Below are 15,620 nucleotides of genomic sequence, written 5' to 3' on the forward strand. Positions count from 1 at the left end.
TTGGAAAGTATTTTAACCCTAGATTACTACCCTTCGTCGATTCGACGACGCGTCACCAAAAAAATCGCTATAACTTTTACGCGCGCGACCGTATGGTTTTCTAACTTCAGCTAATCTCAGCCGACCCATTGCTCTTGCGATGGACGGTAGTGCTTTGTGTGTGGAAGGTCCACACGCGCTGTACCAGCAACCATGGCTCGTCACATCGACGAAGGTTAGTATTAACGTAACTTTTCGTACTATTTAGTTAAGTTAAAATTACGTTATTTTATATTTTATAATGGTGCCTATTATTTTATTTTTTAGATACGATTCATGTGTTATTATTAGAAGTCGAAAGCGATGAGGAAAATTCATCTGCGAGAGAGCCTGAAGACCATTTTGAGGCTTATGAGGCATGAAATGGAGTGGGTGATGATGAAGTTTCTATTGTAAATAAAGAGAAATTTCCAGATCAAGATTATGAGGCATGTAGTAATACATCTGCCCACGTGACATTGAAGACGAAAAACGTAGCACTTCAGCTGACCCAAGTGATTTGATTATAAGACCATCACGTACCATTCTTCTTGGGAAAGATAAACACATATGGTCACCACAATAGTCAAGGTCATAAAGCAGATGGCCTTCAAGGAACATAGAAACATAACACGAGGGCCTGTACGGTTTTTTCAAGATATTTTAGATCCTCTTCCATGTTTTTCAGGTATAATTACTGATGACATTACTGATACTCTGCGAGACTCAATCATATAAATTTTAAACATGCCAGAAAGAAGTAATATGAATGTTATAAATGAGACTGAGCAAAGTAATGATGCTTATGTCCGTCAACAGCAAAATAAAAGAAACATAAATATGCTATATGTCCCACCGTAAAGCAAAGGTAGACTAAAAATAGGTGCACTAAGTGCAAAAAATCGTTGTGTGCGGAACACAAACTTGATGTGTGTCACAAATGTTTTAGATCCTAAGCTATTATCAAAATTATATTTTTTATTAATTTTTCAGATATTATTTTTACAATTAATAGTTTATTTCGAGCAATTTAGTGGTATATATTATGTGCACGAATTTTTCAAAAATTTTAAGAACTTTCATAAAGCATGTAAACTATGATCTCATTTTGATGACTGTTTGAATAAAAAATATGGTAATATAAGTATTTTAATATTTTTATATGTAGATTAATACATTGTCCTTAAAATAAAAACATAACTACAAATATATTGTTTTAATTAAACCCCTTAATCCCCTCCAATAAAAAGCGTAGTCGAAGCGACGAAGGTTAGTATTAAACGGTGAAAAATAAGGTTAGTGTTCTAGGGTTAAGGTTACGTAATCAAGGAATTATTAATAAAACATGATTTTTTAATTTGAATATTTTTGGCAAAGAAGTCACGCAGAACACGTTGGCTTTATTCATAATATCTATCATAATCACAATTTTATATTTAGGTCCAATCATTGACATAGTGCATTGGAAAACTTGGCAGATTACGAAGGAAAACCGCAGTGCAATATATAGATATTCACAAGTTCACGAAGAAATAAACGAGACAATCAAGTGAGAGTTTGATATTTTTGGTGTTTTATGGCATTCACAATGGCTTTATATGTAATACGTTTAAAATTTATAACATCAAATTTCTTTGATATTTTCTTCATTGAAATTATGGAAAATACCTACTTATATTGGAAAATTGAAAATGGGAAATATTGTATAACGAGGGAAGAATTATAAACCATTGTGAAAAATGAGGTAAAACAAAAGGCTCTTGCTAAACAAGAAAAAGTAAACACATACCTAAGTATACAAATTACAATACAAAAGGTACGATATTATCGGACTCATTTTACGATTTAAACTTTGATACGAGATAAATTATTTTTAAAATAAGTAGGTAGGTGTGTTTTTAATGATTTTAGAGGCTAATAAAGCCGTTTTTAATTGCAATATTAATGAGCTAGCTCATTTTTTAATTGATAAATAGACAGGACGTAGTTGATTATAATGTGATAGATTATTATTCAGCAAACCACAAAACATTTTAAACACGCTTTTATTAGCTTCACCTGTAGCTTTGCATGAAAAGTTGTAACCGACTTCATATTGACAGATTTAATTCAAAATTTGTTCTGATCAAGGATGGGTAAGGATGGGTGAGTGGTAAATACAATTTAATTTCATGACTTTTTATAGCACGAGTTTTTTTAACTTGATATATTAATTACCTAGGTACTTGCTTTCCGCCAGCGGCTTCGTCGGTCGCCCGCATAGGTAGTCAAAGAATGGACTGTATAGATTTGAAAAAACAACCCCTATGAAGTATTTTCCTCGCGTTCAATAGTAATAATATGGTAAATACCCAATCTAGAGTACTATAAATGCCCACATGTGTTTGTAATAACATACCGGTTTCGTGAAAATACTTTCGTTTTAAAAATCGCAAGTCACGATGACAAAAGATTAACCGGTGTCATAACTTGGGTCACTGTTGCGAAAAACGTATGATTTGTGAAGCTTCGTCATGTATTAAATTGTTGCAATGTAAGATGAACACGTTTGAGATACGTTTGAGATGCTTCGTCATTTTTATTTGATTCAGATATTATCGCTGATTTCGTAACATCTCAGAAACTCGATATTTTCTAGGTGCTTACTTTTAGTCTAGTTCTAGATATCTCAATTTAGAATGAACTATATATAATATATATTTAATTATGTATTTGAAAAGTTTAAATCCAAGAAGAGTATTAAATACCTACAGACCAATCTCTTACCACTTTTACGCAGTCGGCAGTCGGAGTTATTCCATAATCTTAGTAGGTAGGTACTAGGTACGAATTACAAACATTAAAACACAGAATAATACCAAAAATATAAATGTAATAAATAAATCCTAAATGATATTAGGTACTAAATGTAGGTATTTAGGTAATCAGAAAACCCCAGTGCATAATATAGGTACGCAATAATTTTGCAACGTACGTCGAATCACATGCGCCCGAGTTAAGATATTAGAAAGTATGTTTAACTTTTTTAACACAAATACATATAATTTTGCACGTCATACAATTGTTATTTGAAAGTGAAAATCACGGAGAAATTTTAAATGCAGTTGTTTACTTTAGCCATTATGCTGAACTCATGAAGTGAATTTATATTTACATCCCCAGAAGTTATGCAATACTATAAACATAAATTCGCATTATTATTCTGTGCTTTTCGATTCTTTTTAGATAACCTTTTTAAATACTTGAGCATTCAAAATAAATTGAGGTATGTTGTATGTACATTGTACAGTTTTCAATATATATATGTATTTCATAAGATCGAATAATTCTCCAAATTAAGGCGTTGCTCATAATAATTAACGTAGTTCAGCAATCTTTACAACATTGAACATACGAACTGCTTAAGGTTGGAAATCTCTGTTATAAAACATTTAATTCAAAACTGATAATATAGTCAAAAGCTCATGAACTGTTTACCTGCGCAGTTGGAATAGCAAAGACCTAAGCGCCATCTGGTGAACGACAACAGCGAACAGCGTTTCCCAACATGGGGTGCGCGGACCGCGCGTCCGCGAGCATATCCCAGGGGGTCCGCAGACACATCAAGAAAATTACGAAAGCCTATTCCAACGGCCAGACTTTGTATATTTCAGTTTTGAGATGGAATAATCTGTCACGTGACGGGTGGCTAAGCTATTTCATACAAAAACACTGCAAGAAATCAATCTATTTTTAAAATACATATGTAATATAGATTTGACTTATAAGAATACGTTTTTTTTGGGGGTCTGCGGATTATGGTAAAAAGTTGGGAAAGGCTGGCTTATAACATTTCGTATGAGTGGCTACAATTTTTTTTTTATACTTTGAAGTTCGATGTTTTATTATTATAATAAAAGCCTAACATTTACTTTAGCAAAATCAAATCATCAATTTACGATTACGTTAAAAGAAGTTAAAAATGTGCTGTACTCTTGGCTGTACTAGTTTAAATGTACCTGTGAAATGTACTATATTAATTATTATCTGTGGACTTGACATTTCAAAATTGACAGTTGGAGACGGTTGGAGATCTGTTGTTGACAGTTGTGTTGAAAATTGAAATTTTTGTTGAATGTTAATTTCCCGCGAATTGGAATCTTTTTATTTTTTATTGAATTAAAATACTGTAATTGGTGCCGTATCAACCGTATTTTTTATAAGTAACTACCTTTTGGATTTATATTTCGAAATAATCTAAATCTGATAACTTGAACGGTGCAATCAATTAACATCAAAAATTATTTTAAAGTCTGTTCGTTTTATTGATTTTATTTGGTCAAGATTGTTTCATAGAAAGTAACTGATTATTTAGGAACTGTTACATATTATTAATGGCTAAACAACTAGCAGAAGTTGAAATTCACGCGGCCGAGACTGCCGAAGATGATGATGAGAATTTGGACATCAGTGTTGATCTTATAGACGACGGACTTTATTTAGGTAAAGATTTTTCTATTACATTTACTTGTGTGCAGTGAGATTAACTGTGAGCCTGTAAGGCTTGCAATCCATGAATCTAATATAAGTTAGAAGGCATGCTTGTTATACTTTCTTTCCTAATTTAATTTAGGCATATTAAAAGGCAGTTTTAAATGTACAATAAATTTTTTATATAGTGCCAAATCGGGTTATATAGTTTCATGTATGTAGATAGTTCAAAATTAAACAATTACTATAATTTTTTGTTTAGTCAAATAAATATTGTTTATTCTACATAGTTTGTATTACTTTCAGGTAACCTAGCATGTGCGAGAGACCACAAAACGCTAGAACATCTCAAAGTGACACATGTGCTGACAATTGACCTGGTACCACTACCAAGAACTGTCTTGGATTGCAGTAAACTTATCTTTAAATTCGTCAAATGTGAGTTATTGATCATTTTTATTTATATAACTCTTTCAAGGAATTTGATGATGATGAATGATTCTGATGAAACTTTTTTTTATTATAGAACATAAAACAGCACTTATGGGCGCTTAAGCCCAGAAAATAATTCCACATCTAACTCAAACATTTATTTATTCAATTAGTCTTCTTCTAGAAGCACTTTTGAATCATCATTTTTAACATTAACCTCAATTATTTTATACAATCCTCTTCAAATTGACTACTTATTTGATTAAATTTTGATTTATTTGCATTTCATCTTGTTTTCAGTGGCTGATATACCAAAAGAAGATTTAATTAGTCAACTTCCAGATTGCAATGAATTTATCAAGCAAGCTATTGCCGGTGGAGGCACTGTGCTGGTCCATTGGTAATATAATACATACTACGTGACCAAGCCAACTAGACCCTTTTCAACTGTGACGTCACCCGCCCATGTCTCGGGTACAGATAGCAAAAAAAAAATATTAATAATATCACTGTTCGCTCTCCGCTATGAATAGTCTTATTTTTCCCCATTTCGAGGGCTGTCTATGAATAAAAACACAGTAAAAACTTAAACAAATAACAACAAAAAACTTAACAGTCAACAACAAGCTTTAACGATTAATAATAAAAAGTACAGAAATAACTAAACGAAACGAAACGTACGAATGCGTCGATGCTGCGAACCGTACTAAGGCGAACGCGGTACCTGAGGCGGTAAGCGGGCGGGGAGGCCGCATTCCACCCGAGCGTCTAGTTGGCTTGGTCGAATAATAGTTTCAAATTCTTATAATAATAAGCATTAATATTGAAAATAATATAATAGTTGTAATCATTATCTTATATATTATCTAGCAAAAATAGTTAGTGCTCCTAACAAAAAAAATCTTTTACATACATATTGGTATCAATAAACAATTTGTGCCTTGATTGTAAAATTTTTCATTATGAAAAAGCTCAAGCGCAAAAATTAGCTCTAATGCAATATTTTACTTCCTTGTTTTATAAATTTATAAAGAATAGAAAAAATTCGATCACGAGGCGGGACTCGAACCCGCATCCTTCGCGCCATTCCGGGGCGGATGCCTGACCAACTCAGCCACTCGTGACCCGCCAGAGCAATCGAATTTATTCTATTCTTTCAGTTTTATGTGTCTGAAGGGACACACCGCGTTTTTTTTCTATTCTTTATAAATTTATATTTATAAAGCATTTGAATGCCATAAAAACCAAAAATATAAATTCCTTGTTTTAGTTTAAAACTTAATTTTCTGTTAAAGTTTCTACAGGTATTAACCCATTGACCACCGAGCGGCCCGATCGGGCCGAGACACAATAGATTTTCTATTGTGTCTGTGATCCGAGGACTGACGGATTAATAGTTTTTCTATTTCCTCAACAGTTACTTTGGTGTATCAAGATCAGCGGCAGTAGTAATAGCGTATATAATGGAAAAATATGGTCTTTGTTACGAAGAAGCGTTTGTCCTTGTGAAGAGTAAGAGAAGGTTTATTGGTCCCAATGTGGGGTTTGTGGCCCAACTCAAGCTGTTTGGACATATGGGGTACTTGATAAATAGAGAGGACCCTAGATATAAGCAGTTTAGGTTGAAAATGGCTGGGCAGAAGTTGAAACAAGGTAAAGCATGTTTTACTGATTTTATATGTTGGTAAAAACTTAAGGAGTCAGCAAATTATTATTAAAGCAATATTATGTTGTTCTATTTAAAAAATGGCTATTTTGGTTATTTTAAATGTTCTTGTTTATTATCTGGCTGTAAGGTTTCAGTAGCAATGTTCATAGTTTGTCCTGTTTTGCATGCATTTCATTAAAATATGAATTCCCCTGAATATCATGAATTGTATAATTTATTTTATAATGAACAAAATATCTATACTAATATTATAAAGAGGAAAGGTTTGTATGTATGTATGGTTTTCACGCATAAACTACTGGACCGATTTTGATGAAATTTGGCACAGATAATCTTTAGACCCTGAGAAAGAACATAGGCTAACTTTTATTGCGAAAGATGTACCACGGGCGAAGCCGGGGCGGACCGCTAGTATATAATAATTTTATTTTTGTTACAGTGAAAATCCTCCCACAACTATTCGCGGACTTAATAAAACCAGATCCAGGTTTAATCAGAGAGCGACCAGACCCCATAGTATACCGCTGCAAGAAATGCCGTCGCATTGTCGCCAGTCAGACTAACATAATACCCCACATTCCTAAGCAAGTGAAGATCGAACTAGCCAAGAAAGGCATCAGGCCTCCGCCCAGTGGGCTAACGGGGTTGACTTGTGCGGAGAATGGCCAGTTGTTAATTGAGAAGCTTAAGAGCTTGGCCTGCCAGATCATGGATGGAGATGAGTGTGGGGTGACTGTGCAGGATGGTGAGGAGGGAACTAGTCAGGTGAGATTTTAAATAGGTATTTAAAACACTTTGTAGGGACCAAATTTGAGATAGTGTATAGCGCCCGGCAAACTTCTTGGCAAAAAAGTAGCGTGGTGGGGAAAGTTTGCGCATCAAGTTTTAGTACATTTTTATATGCGCAAGCTTCCCCCACTTTGCTTAAAAGCAATGCAAATGCTTTATTTATTCATAACTAATTTTCAGCATTCTGCTTCGCCCGCTTCATAGTAAACTTAAAAAAATAATTATATACATCCTAGAGAAACTCCTTCCTCAAGAATCACTCTATCTATTTAAAAAAAACTGCATTATAATCTGTTGCAAATTTTTAAAGATCTAAGCATACATACACAGACTGCAGAGAGCAACTTTGTTTTATAAAATGTAGTTAACGATACTTTTGTTAACTAACTCAGGCTTCAATGGCTTTGCAATTTACTTTCCAGGTACTCGACGGCTACCATGAAACGAACCTAGTAGAATCAAGCATAGCGGCCCGGGCAGATCTGCCCACGGTGTGCCGTCTCATGTGGTTCGTGGAGCCGATGCGGTGGATGGAGGACGTGGGGCAGGCGCCGCAGGGCAGGCTCAACTGCCCCAAGTGTCGCACCAAGCTGGGCAGCTTCAGCTGGCTCATGGGTACGGGCAAACATTTATTTATTCAATTAGACTTCTTTGAAGTACTTTCGAATCGTCATTACAACATTTACCATCGATTCGGAAAATTAAAATTATTCAATTAGACTTCTTCTAGAATCTAGAAGCTCTTTTTATTGTCATAACATAGTTTTACTATTTACCAAGGTAAATACGTAGAGCACTAATGTGGGGTTGGGGCAGGGTGCAATGTGTGAGGCAGATTTCATACGGCCTGTTGATCTGCCCCAACTGTAGCACCAAGCTGGGCAACTACAGCTGCCTCATGGGTACGAGTGAACATTTGTTTATTCAATTCTTCTAGAAGCAGTTTTAAATCGCCTTATCGTAGTTTTACCGGTTAGTTAAAATCAATCTGTCAATATTATATAACATGTAAATACACTTCGGGTTCTATGGTGGGCCTGGACAGAGTGCACTATGTGGGGCAGATGTCATAGCGCGTGTTGGTCTGCCCCAACTGCCTCATGAAACTGGGCAGCTTCAGCTGGCTAATATGTACGTGAGGATGGGGCAGATTTCATAAGGCATGTTGAAATGCCCCAAGCGCTGCGTGCTGTAGAAAGCTGGGCAAGCTATACTCAGAATGTGCCTATTTCTAATTTCTAATATTATATTGGTTACCTATTCAGCAAAATGTCGTCAGTAGGTATTCAACCATTTTATCGATTGGTAAACTATAAAGTTGAAAAATGGTTGATAACCTACTGACGACATTAAAATCGACGGAATAAAAAATATTAGTTAATTATAAATTTAATTACTTTGAATTTCAGGTTGCAAATGCCCATGCGGTCAAAAGGTGGCCCCAGCATTCTACTTGGTTCCTTCCAAAGTGGAGTGGTCGAACATCGTACAGAATGTACAAGTTACGGTTTAGAACAGATTTTAACATTATTTACATGAATTGTATAATGATTTGACTTGAAAATGTGGTATTTGCAATGAAAACAATATGACATTTATTGTAAAGATGTATTTATAGTCGACGAGAACGTTCGTGGCACGCGGAGTTGTAAAACGCGCCAGTGACGTCACGCATTAGGGTTGCGCGTGCCATTAAGTGAATTATCGATAACCGGGCTTTTCAATCTCGGACGCCCTAGACATGTGTTGTGATAGTTTTTGAGTGGGTGTATCAATTTGACTCAAATAAGTCTCAATGGAGTATTAGTTTTGTGTATTTTCGGTAAGATTTTTCACGCAAGATGGAATAAGATACTTACGTGCTGGCCACGGACAATTCGCTATAGCGAAAATTCGCGCGGCGCGACTGGCGGCGCGTCTTGCGAATGAATCAAATGTATGGAAATGTACTGGGCATGCCACGCGCAGCGGCGACCAGCGAGACGACCGGCGAATTTCCCCGAGCGAATCGCGCGGCACGACTAGCGATCGAAACAAATGTATGAGTTATTACGGCGCAGGCCACGGAGTCGAGCGGCAGACGCGGCGACTACTCCCGGAGCGAACTTAATTTAAAATAGTTTGTTTTTTTTTTCGCGAAAATGGAGACGGAAGCTTTTATTGCAGAAATTCTAGCTAGACCAGCTATTTGGAAGTCTAGCCACCCGCAACATAATTTTTCATCATGCCTATATTTTTCATATTTTTGGTGGAATTCTCTGTCTGTAACACGATTTCTATTTAATTCGTGTACTCCACTATATCTTCCAAACATTAAATCTTGAGCAAAAAAGCTGCTACTCTCCAAACAACGTCGAGCTAACTTTGATAAAGCCATCTCGTCTCCTCGTCTACACTGGTCGCGGCGGCGAACGCAACTGCCCGTGGCGTGCTTACCGCGCCGCGCGAATTGCCGCCCCGCCCGTCGCGCCGTCGGTCGCGCCGCCGGTGTCCGTGGCCAAGGTGTTAGTGTCAAGATTTAATGTCTTTTTTTTCTATAAGGTCAGTTGTTTGTTTCATTGCCTTGTTTGTTGGGTCCTTGTCGACTTTTTTGTAGGTGTTTTCGTCCGGCAGTATTTCCGACATTTTTTTGTTATAATCTGACGTATCCATTATAACCGTTGTGTTTCCTTTGTCAGCTCGGAGTACCATTATATCTTCATTCTTTCGCAGTTGTTTTAAAGCGATTGACTAAGAGCGAGAGATGTTAGGTTTCGGCGGTTTGCAAGTGCGTAGTACACAATATATGTCTTGCCGAATCGCCTCTGCGTCTTCTTTACGAATGTTGTTTTTAAATAAAATTTCCTCCACATGAGTTATTATTTCTTCGCAAGGTATTTTTTGCGGCGCAAGAGCAAAGTAAGTTTAAAAAAAGTTTTCAAAACGTCGGGAAAATAATATAATGAATAAATCGCGTTTAAAATTTTTAATTTCTCTTCAAAGTATTTGCATGTCCAATTTTCAGAGAAATCAATGTGTATTAGAATATCATTTTCTTTTAGATTTTCTATGCAGTACCTATATTGTGTATATTGGTGGTGGATGTTATAATAATGTCTTTTAAAATTTGCTAATTCTTTGTTGAAGGTATCAATTAAATCTTTCGCACTACCTACTTTCTGTGTCTTTGTAATTTTTTTGGTTTTTTTAATGTTTCTATTCATGATTTAGTAATATCCATGCAGACCATTTTACTTTTGCTGGAAAATTCTCCTTTTCTTATATTTTACTATCCATACACGTCTCACAGTTCCTATACATGCAGGTTTTGAAATATTTGTCGCACACTAATGTTGAAATTATTTCGTCTTAATCGTCTGTGTGTATCAAATGAAGTAATTTTAATTTGTTAGCCATAAACTGCATGTTTTCGTGCTTCGCACAAGCACACCTCAAGATTTTTGATTTCCGGACGCACAACATGAAAGAGCCGTTACTTTTTGAATGTGCTGACGCTGATTGCCTATTTCATTTACATAATTTTTGTGCAAATTTCTCAGTCTTTGTAATAAATATAATTTTTTGCATTTGAACTTTCTGTAGTGCTTTAACATCCTCTTTTCCCGCACTAGCCCGACACACATCGTTTCGTAAGTAGAACTCTCGAATTTTTTTATCATATCTTTTGCATGTGCAACACGTGCGTTATAAGGAATAATATGATGCCATATTATTCATTATAACGCATCAAAAGCTGTATGCAATTTATTAATTTTTTTCTCCTACATGACACAACGTTTTTGAAGAAACTTACAGTGCGACACAAAAGAGATGACAAAAAATGAGGGCGCCACCGTCGCTCATATAGCAACACTGATACTGCGACGCAAGCGATCTTGATAATATAGAATAAAAATCTAAAATAAATACCGCGATTTAAACCGCTACCTGAGTCATCAGCAGCTATCTGAGTCATCTTCACTGCTCTCATCACCAATGTGAATAATAAATTTATCTATGTCATCGTACAGGGTTTTGCCCCTATTGCTTTCGTTATTCCTTTTCTATTTTTTTACATGGTCACAACATTTTTTTCAATCTTCACTTGTAATGGAGTTAAAAGCCATCTAAAGCCAATTCTTTAATATTTTTTCCTCCAACATTTTGTGAAGCGATCTTTGCTTGTGCCCAAATCAATTCTATTGGATTAAGGTCACAGTGATAAGGCGGTAACTGCCACTGGGTGACCGTGTTGCCCCAACAATTCATCAATTTCATAAACTGGATCTGGTTTATGTTTCTTTGCTAGCTGAACAAGAGAAGGTTTCCTTAGGTGTAGATCAAAGGGAATATTATTTTCTAACAACCACATTTTTATTTCATCAACCTCGTTGGCTGATATTGGACATTTATTTTTTACCACTGAGTGGTGGGGAGCATTGTCCATAACAATGATTGAGGGTTCTCTTATATTTGGTATTAGTTTTTCAGTAACCCCATTTTTGAAAGTTTGTCTGGTTCATCTCAGAGTGATAATCTTCTTGTTTATTTAAACCACTAAAGATTAAAAGAGCATTAGGCACAAAGCCTTTTTTACTTCCAGCATGTAATATCCATCTCTTTCCTTTAGAAATGTCTGTAGTCACACCTTCTGTATCTATTGACTGCCAACATTTTTTAACTTTATACCTTGAATGTATATAACTTACATCCAAGTAAATGATTTCCTTCTGAATTTCTTCTGGCAAACTTATTGTATAAATCCCAAAAATGCCACAATAAGAGTTTTGAAATAAAACACTAGAGGGCGTATCAATCGTATATTGTCATCTTCATCTCGGGGTCTTCCACGCAGGCCTTCACAGGCCTCGGGGTAACTGTTCGGGGCGACGGCCCCTTTCAGTGGTGGCAACGCCGCCTGCAACTACAGGCGGGGCACTGGGTGGGATCTAATGGTCCGAGGTGTCGTGTCCGGGAAGTGTTCTGCTGCAGTGCGATCGAGCCCGCGTGGTATCGCGGGCGATCTGCTAGCTGCTGCAGGGAGGAATGTCCGTGGGTGAAGCCACCCGCCGCTTAGCGAGGTCGAGCCCGCCGGCAAGGTGCCGGGGGGCGCCCATCAGCCAGCGGCGAGGAAGCGGTCGTGTCCTAGGAGACTAGGTCACGTGGTAGGCCTCTTATGTCCGGCGGTCTCCGATGGTATGGCGCGATGCCCTGCAAATGCTGGGATCGTGCTCCATCGGCGCGCGCGAACATAGAGTAGCTCAGGCGACGAACGAAGTCGTCCAGGCTCTCCATGCGCAGGTCCCTGGAGATGACCTGATTCCGTACGAAGCGTGGTGCTCCGGAGATGGTACGGAGCGCTAGCGACTGCTGCGCTCGCAGCGACTTGCGGTCCGTCTCGTTGGTCAGCGCGAACCACGCAGGGGCCGCATAGGTGAGTCGCGTGCGAACGTAGGCCTTGTAAATGCACAGCTTCGTACGGAGAGGCAGGTGAGACGCCAGCATGGGGCGGAGTATGTTCCGCACGGCGCGCGTCTGGGCAACCACGTTCTTCACATGGGGCCGCATCGAGAGTGTCTTGTCAATGGTCACACCAAGGTACTTGGCCGTCGGTGACCATTCGACGTTCTCGCCCATGAGAGACACCGGGGGCGGCAGAAGGCGCGCCCGCCCGATGGAAATCGCCTGAGTTTTCCCCACGTTGACCTTGAGTCTCCAGTCCTCCAGCCAAGAGGGAAGTGCATCCAGTGCTCGCTGCATCTTTACCGATGCATGCTTGGCGTTCAGCGAGGTGGTAATAAACGCAGCGTCGTCGGCATACAACGCTAAGATGGCTCCGCCGGCGACTGGAATGTCGTCCGTGTATCTGCTGTAGCAGACGGGCGACAGGCAGCTCGTATATTGTCAACAACTATAATGTTATATTACGGTTTAATAAAACAATTCGATAGCGGCATCTAAATAACTAGTGACGCCATCTATTGGTGAACATTGTGACTTTACATCTTAACTTAACTTAGGATTTAACATACCGGCCGCCATGGACGTAGTCCAGCCAAAATAACAACAAATAAAACAACTTAACAAAAAATAACTCAAGCTTAAACTTAATCTTTTACAGGTAATAAAATTAATTTGGATAACGGTCGTTTGATCAAATTTCCTTTATACTTAAGTGTGACCACACGTGTAAGCTTGTCTAGCCCTGGGTGCTTGTCTACGACAAGACCAAAAGACCACCTGGTTGGGGGCAAATCATCCTCCTTTACTAACACCACACTCCCAATCTCCGGTTCAGGAGTACTTGCGCTCCATTTGTATCTATGCTGCAATTGCGTCAAGTATTCCCGAGACCACGGACCACCGTGAAGAGTCCTTTCATGAGCATCGTGTATAAGCAGGTAAGTAAAGTGTGACTTGTGCGGAATGATTATAGGGTGCTTCATACCATCGGACAAAGAAGCGTGACGCAACCGTCCTGATCCATTATAGCTTGCAGATACATCTCTCTTTTGTGTGCTATAATGGGTTTTTCAAGCAGAACCTGCCTATTGGATTTACTTTTTGTATAGCGAAATCCAATCTTTTTTAAGAGTTTTCGCAAATGCTCACGACTTCCATCATACCCATCTGAATCAATATCCATCCATCTGAGTCATCACGTATCTGAGCCAATAATTTGCCAATCATCGGTACTTCTTTTTTTACGGTGATTAGTGTTAGCACAGTGTTGGTTGTGATGTAGAAATTCGCCATGTTGCTGCAGCTTGCGGTGGTGAGGTCCCTTATTGCGGAAGCCAACTGATATATCGAATCTGGTGCCGGCGGCGCGGCTCGTTGTAGTGAGCCCGTAGTGATACCGTAATTGCCTGTCTGGTGCTTCGATGTGCTGGCTATGGCTTTCCACTCATTCCTCCACGTGGCTGCGAACAACAACCTATTTCTTTTTCAATACAGAATTCAAAAATAATAATTTCGATAATCTACTGCCAAGCAATCGGTTTCTTTCTCGAGTAATAACAGCTCCAGCTTCGGAAAATAACCATTCACTGGGGGCTGAAGTTGCTACTATTGGCAAATGTTTCATAGCCAGTTTATATAAATATAGAAATAAAGTTTTCATATCGTTCCAGATTTCTATCGGATCTCCTTTTATTGGGGTAACAGGTGAAGATATAAACATGTGAAATTCTGATTCCACTTTCTTTGTGTCCGTGGTTTTATTTTTCATGTTATCGTGTGACAATTGTTTGTGGTAACTCCATATATCAAATTCACGTTCTGTCTTTTCTTCTTTTTCTGATTCGTCAGAAGACTCTGTGGGTAAATTCATAGTTTGCATATTTTTTATATAGGTGATCACATAATTCAAGACTTTAGATTTTGCCACTGCATCTTTAAAATGAATGAGTTTAAAGCGCGGATCCAGTGCAGTTGCTAAAGCCAAAGACGAGCAGTGTTCTAGCTTATCAAATCGCTTAAATACCTCCTTCTGAATTTCTGTCTTTAAAGAAATAGCAGCTTCAAATGTCGGAGAAAAGTTTTCCAACATTCCTCGCAAACAGCTAATGAGTGGGATGACCTTGCTCACGGTGACATATTCCTGTCCACAAATCTCCTTTCTCAGTCTTTCAAAAGGTTGTATTGTATCAGATGGACGATTTCACGCAGACAGCCTATTTCACTAGATGTCAGCATTGGCGGAGCATCTGAACGGCACAACAATATTGCACCAATAGTCGTAGCTAATTCCAAGAAACGTTCTAGCATATAAAACGTGGAATTCCAACGAGTACGTACATCTAGAATCAGCTTCTTTGTTTGTCCTTCTTTTAAGCCGTCATCTCTTTGTTTTTTACGCACTCATCGCACGCATTGACACTGCGTTTAATAAACTTAACAATTTCGCGTTCTTTGCCTATAATCTGAGATGCGGTTTCAGCGGTTTTCGTCAGCGGATTATCTATAGCTAAGTTCACTGTATGAGCGAAGCACGGTATTATTTTTTTTTCACCAAACATATCTCTGTTTACTTTCATAACCGTACTGTCATTGTCAGTGACAACAGCAGTAACTATATCAGTTGAAACACACCATTCATTTAGAATCTCTGTAAGCCTTCGTTGTACATATTCTGCAGTATGTCTTTCGAACAATTCGAAAACTCCCAATGTACCACTTTTAAGTTTCAATCCTTCTAAAAAGTGAATGGTGACCCCTGGGTGACCCCAACATTTTAAACATCGATGTATCGTTTGCATCG

At 38.0% G+C, this 15,620-nt stretch overlaps 1 protein-coding gene across 2 annotated transcripts; it reads left to right on the forward strand.

Annotated features, from left to right (window-relative positions):
• The first annotated feature begins 4,115 nt into the window (after positions 1–4,115).
• LOC149489309 (dual specificity protein phosphatase MPK-4-like) lies at positions 4,116–9,199 on the forward strand. Of its 2 annotated transcripts, XM_089714927.1 has the most exons (8): positions 4,116–4,134; positions 4,373–4,500; positions 4,795–4,926; positions 5,221–5,320; positions 6,338–6,573; positions 7,029–7,354; positions 7,801–7,993; positions 8,788–9,199. In XM_089714927.1, coding segments are annotated over exons 1-8 (1,221 nt in total). In that variant the 5' UTR covers positions 4,116–4,132; the 3' UTR covers positions 8,892–9,199. The 2 variants fall into 2 exon arrangements, with proteins under 2 accessions (XP_089571053.1, XP_089571054.1); XM_089714928.1 differs by lacking the exon at positions 4,116–4,134 and having other exon boundaries at positions 4,141–4,500.
• The last annotated feature ends 6,421 nt before the right edge of the window (positions 9,200–15,620 follow it).

Source organism: Colias philodice, chromosome 3, assembly GCF_061535455.1.
Source record: "Colias philodice isolate Cphi_HAF_F1 chromosome 3, ilColPhil1 Martin Lab GWU primary, whole genome shotgun sequence".
In the NCBI taxonomy this organism is placed as follows: Eukaryota; Metazoa; Arthropoda; class Insecta; order Lepidoptera; family Pieridae; genus Colias; species Colias philodice.